Genomic DNA, 5,227 nt, shown 5'->3' with positions numbered 1-5,227 from the left:
AAATATACACAGTACACACGCATATATTATGTAAACAAAAACTTTTATTATTTTGGATGCGATTAATCGTTTGACAGCACTACTCAAAACCAATGATCTGATTGACTTCAATGTTGGCATGCAGTGTCTTTGACTGACTGAATTATCATAATCAATTATGAAATGTATCTTGAGAAATATGGCTTTTGACTGCAATATGTCAAAAAAGGAAAGAAAAAAACTCTCCAAAGAGTGAACTGTCCTTTGGCATTTTTAATTGGATTGACAAATGGGGAAAAAGAGAATAAAACAACCAAGAAAAGCAATTGGCAAGTGTTTTTTTTTTTTTTTGAAAATGGGCCTTTGAAAAATATTTATTAATTCCCTATTCTGTTTTACAGCATAAACTGATTAGATCATTTAAAAAGTGATTAATTTCCATTTTTATGGTTTGAATTATTTAATTTATTGTTACTTTTTCAACCTTTTCATGGTGACACATGAAAAGCCCAAGTGTTTGTGCATGAAAAAGTAATTACTTTCCCAATTGTATCTCAGCTTTAAAACAGGTTTTCCATATGACAATTATAATTTCACCTTTCAGAGTGCCACAGGGTTTCTGCAATATCTGGATGTATCTGTTGGTAAAGAGGTCGCAGCCATCTGCACAAAAATGGGACGGCTAGACGTGATGGCACAGAATCCCCATAATGCAGTAATTCACCTGGGCCACCCAAATGGCACGATTAGTTTGTGGTCGCCCAACCAGAAAGAGCCACTTGTAAAGATGTTGTGTCATCGGGGTGCTGTTCGTTCCTTAACAGTGGATAAAACTGGCACGTGAGTATCACAAAGTCCTGGGGGTGGGGTTCACTTCAGTACCTGATTTAAGGAATTAGACCAGCAGTCTCAGAGGGATGTTACAGTTGAGCTGACGGATGACTCGAGTTTGGCCATTTTTAAGAACGAACAAAAAATCCCAGTGTGAACATTACTTAAAAACGGAGACATTAATTAAGTTTTTTTTTATATGTATTTACAGATGAAGATTGTTGTTGGCAGTTATGTGATTTGGGCTTTGGCTCTTCAGCATGTATAAATAAAATTTTTTGAGGCGACTAATAACATCAAAACTAGGGCTGTATGACATTTTATGATATTTTGATTTTCTGAGATTATTGCAATATGACTGAATACAAGAATTTTCACCAGATTGAATATCTTTTTTGGATAGAATGACTCATTCTCGACTTAGTAGGGTGATTGTTTTGAGAAGTGCATTTACATAGAAAGCTAAATACATACATGCATACAAAAGGTTTTTACTTGTCCTGTCAATTTTCACTGGCCCAGCCACAAGGAAAAAAAATAAGAAAATAAGTTTCTATCAATATATGCAATTTCTTAGACATGAACAAACCATGATTTAATTTTACCCTCAGAATGAGTCTTCAATGAAGCTATGAGGCTAATTAAATGAACCATTTAGCTACAATTTGGAGGTATTACTGGTGTTTCTTGTGTTGGAGATTCCCTTCTGTGGTTTGTTTATTCTGTGCACATCTGAAGTGACGTCTTGGTGGAAAGCCAGTCACAATGGACAGTTGGAGACACAGCTTTGCAGCAAATCTTAACATAGAAAACAAGACTCTTGTTGGGAAAAAAACAAGAAAAGAAAGTGAGATGAGAATAGTTAGATAGCTTGCTTGTTCATGTTGCTGGATTAGACCTCTCCACTCATGATTTAATGGGGTCCTAACTAATTACACATTGTTTTAGCTTGGGGTGTTATGTTTCTCCCCTCGCATAAATCAGTCTTCTTAGTCACATGGTTCCTAGTTTTCCTGCACTTGTAGAATACAACTTAGACATGACTTCTGTAATGAGAGTATGATACAATATATCAAGAATTGATTGATATCAACAATTGAGAAATAATTTATAATTCACACCCATACCAAACATCACATACTTCCTTTAAACCTGCCTACATACCTATGTATTTTATGCTATACATTCATCCATATGTGCCAAAAAGTAATAAAAACATAAACATTACATTCTAAAACAAACTAAACAAAACAAAAAATACAGGTAAGTATATAACTGTAAAATGCAATTTATTCACTGGGTAAAATTGTTTTTTTTTAAGGCTTTAAAAAGCACCTGTGAAAGCACCAGACAAGCAATCCGTGTTAAACTATATGCTTATGAGTTTGTTTGAAATGCTTCATACACAGCGTTTTTTATGTTTAGGGCAACTTGGGTTGTGCACTTTTCCAGCAGCAGCTCATTCTGTGTCGTGCTGTCCATATGCATTCTTTTTTTTTTATTGTTGAATTTGTTGCAGCCCTAGATCATACCTTACTTTCCCTTTATTTATACCAGTAAGATAATTTGTTTATTGCAGGTACATGGTGACGTCAGGTCTGGACAGGAAGCTAAAGGTGTATGATATCAGAGCTTTTAAACCTCTTCACTCCTGTTTCCTCCCTGCTGGAGCCTCTTGCTTATCTCTAAGCCAGAGAGGACTACTCAGTGCTGCTACTGGAGATATTGTACAGGTAGTGTACATATACACACAAGTAAAACTTTCTGGATAAACATTTGTTGTTGTTGCTTGCAAAGAGCATAGTCCTAACCCAACCCTTTAAAGGGGGCATGAAATGGACGATCAAAATGTTCTCGATATTTACACAAAAAGAGGTTACTCTATAGTAAAAACATACTGCAAGTTTCAGAACTCAAAACTAACTCTGCAGTGTAAAATAAGATTTATTCTTTTCTAACTGCACCTCCAAAAACTTTGCATAGCCTTTCTAAAAATCAAAGTTTAAATTAGAAATGTCCTCTGAGGCAAGGCAGGTAAGTACATTTATTTTTATGTCAAACCAGCGTTTAATGCTATTAGGACACCAAGCGTATCATTGTTTGAGTGTTGTTAATACAATGGGTTCATACCGGAGTACAAGCAGCATCTTTTGTAATATGACAAATAATACTTTTAAAAATGTATATACCTTAAATTAAGCAAGCAAAAGCAATTGCCATGCTGAAAAACACTGTTGAAGTCGTGGTTGCGTTGTTTCAATTTCTTACTTTTGGATGTGGCTCAAACATATACGGCTCAGTTCATAATGATTGCCATCCGGTGTATCAAAACACATGACATGCTGTAAAGGAGGGCGTGAAAACGGTGCAGTGAAGTTAGCCAATCACAGTAGTGGTTGAGTGTTTTTCACTGATTGAGATGAGGAAAATTATCTTTTTACAAATATTGGAGTTTTTTTGGTACAAAACGAAAACTTTATAAACTAACCTTAAGATACATAAAAATCTGAAACTGCATTTCATGACCACTTTAAAGGGGTCATATGACGTTGCTAAAAAGAACACTATTTTGTGTATTTGGTGTAATGAAATGTTTATGCAGTTTAAGGTTAAAAAAACACATTATTTTCCACATACTGTACATTATTGTTTCTCCTCTATGCCCCGCCTTTCTGAAACGTGTCGATTTTTACAAAGCTCATCGGTCTGAAAAGCGAGGTGTGCTCTGATTGGCCAGCTGTCCAGTGCGTTGTGATTGGCCGAATAGCTCAAGCGTGTGGCGACAGCAATACTACAGCGAGAATAAAAGTTACGCCTTCTTTCTTTGCACGAACATTTGGGCGGCGTTATGCAAATCTTCCCACATAGTGATGTAGATATGTGGGGGCGTGTTAGAACGAGCCGTTTTAGGGGGGCGTGGTTGACTCTTAACTTTTATAAAGAATATCTCTTTGGATTTGAGACTTTAGTCTTTGCAACTTTACAGATCTTCTTTATGCACCAAGAGCTTGTAACACTCCAAAGAGAAAGGAAAAATTGAAATCGCATCATATGACCCCTTTCACCCATCCCTGAAATCAGACAAGTACCATTTCATTGTAATTATACCGAAACAGAAGCAGTGGGAAATTAATGCTTCACAACTGGCATTAACCTTACAGGGATATTGCCCCCCAAAAATAAAGAATGTCATCATGTACTTCCTCTCAGGTTGTTCCAAACAGAGTTCTTTCTTCTACTGAGCACAAAAGAAGATATTTTGAAGAAAGTTGTTAACCAAACTTTCTTCAGTTGTTAATCAGTAGCATTTTTCCCCTATGCTTTGGAAGTCAATAGCTACTGTCAACATGCTTCAAAATACCTTCTTTTGTTTAACAGAAGAAAGAAACTTGTACAGGTTTGGGACAACTTTAGAATGGGTTAATGATGACAGATTTTTTATTTTTGGGTGAACTATCCCTTTAAGATGGAAGTGTCCATTTATCTCTAATTTACTTAAGCCAACAGCACTCAACTTAAAGGGATAGTTCACCCAAAAATGAAAATTTGATGTTTATCTGCTTACCCCCAAGGCATCAAAGATGTAGGTGACTTTGTTTCTTCAGTAGAACACAAACGAAGATTTTTAACTCAAACCGTTGCAGTCTGTCAAAGTGCTGGAAAATCTTGAAAATGCACCTTGAAAGTGCTTGAAAAGTGCTTGAATTTTATTTTGGAAAAGGTGTAAGAACCCTGGTGTGTGTGTGTTAAGAGTCAAGTGTTGTTTTGGACTCCATTGACTTTCATGGTATGGACAAAAACAGTCAAAACATTCTTTGTGATTTTTATTTTTGGGTGAATTATCCCTTTGAGGGCACTATCCATACAAATGGGATGCACTTGAAAGGTTCTGTACCATTACATGCACACTTAATAGATGCATTTTGGCTCAAAATGATCCTTGTTAATTTATCTACTATAACTTTGGTTAAAGCTTAAAGGGATAGTTCACCCAAAAATGAAAATTTGATGTTTATCTGCTTACCCCCAAGGCATCAAAGATGTAGGTGACTTTGTTTCTTCAGTAGAACACAAACGAAGATTTTTAACTCAAACCGTTGCAGTCTGTCAGTCATATAATGGAAGTGAACGGGAATCACGGCTTTGAGAGTCAAAAAACCTTACACAAACAAAACCCAATTAAACCCTGCTGCTCGTGATGATACATTGATGTGAGAAGACACGAAACGATCGGTCTGTGCGAGAAACTGAACAGTATTTATATAGTTTTTTACCTCTGATGTACTGCAATGTCTGAACTGTCCTTAGCGCGTCCTGAGCGTGTTCAACAGCCGGCGTGTGACGCGTCTTCTTCTTGCTTTACGGCGGATCGCATGCTTATAAGTGCATTACCCCCACCTATCTCTCAAGTGGACCA

At 36.4% G+C, this 5,227-nt stretch overlaps 1 protein-coding gene across 1 annotated transcript in view; it reads left to right on the top strand.

Annotated features, from left to right (window-relative positions):
* The window catches only part of LOC107757058 (WD repeat-containing protein 46-like), a 37,720-nt gene that overhangs the window by 18,559 nt on the left and 13,934 nt on the right, over nt 1–5,227 (top strand). Inside the window, exons 9-10 of the mRNA XM_016574428.1 lie at nt 584–819; nt 2,390–2,543. Coding sequence (XP_016429914.1) covers nt 584–819; nt 2,390–2,543 — 390 coding nt within the window. The remainder of the gene's footprint in view (nt 1–583; nt 820–2,389; nt 2,544–5,227) is intronic.

Source organism: Sinocyclocheilus rhinocerous, unplaced genomic scaffold, assembly GCF_001515625.1.
Source record: "Sinocyclocheilus rhinocerous isolate Xijiao unplaced genomic scaffold, SAMN03320098_v1.1 scaffold233, whole genome shotgun sequence".
Taxonomy (NCBI): domain Eukaryota; kingdom Metazoa; phylum Chordata; class Actinopteri; order Cypriniformes; family Cyprinidae; genus Sinocyclocheilus; species Sinocyclocheilus rhinocerous.
This window is presented reverse-complemented; position numbering and strand designations above follow the sequence as displayed.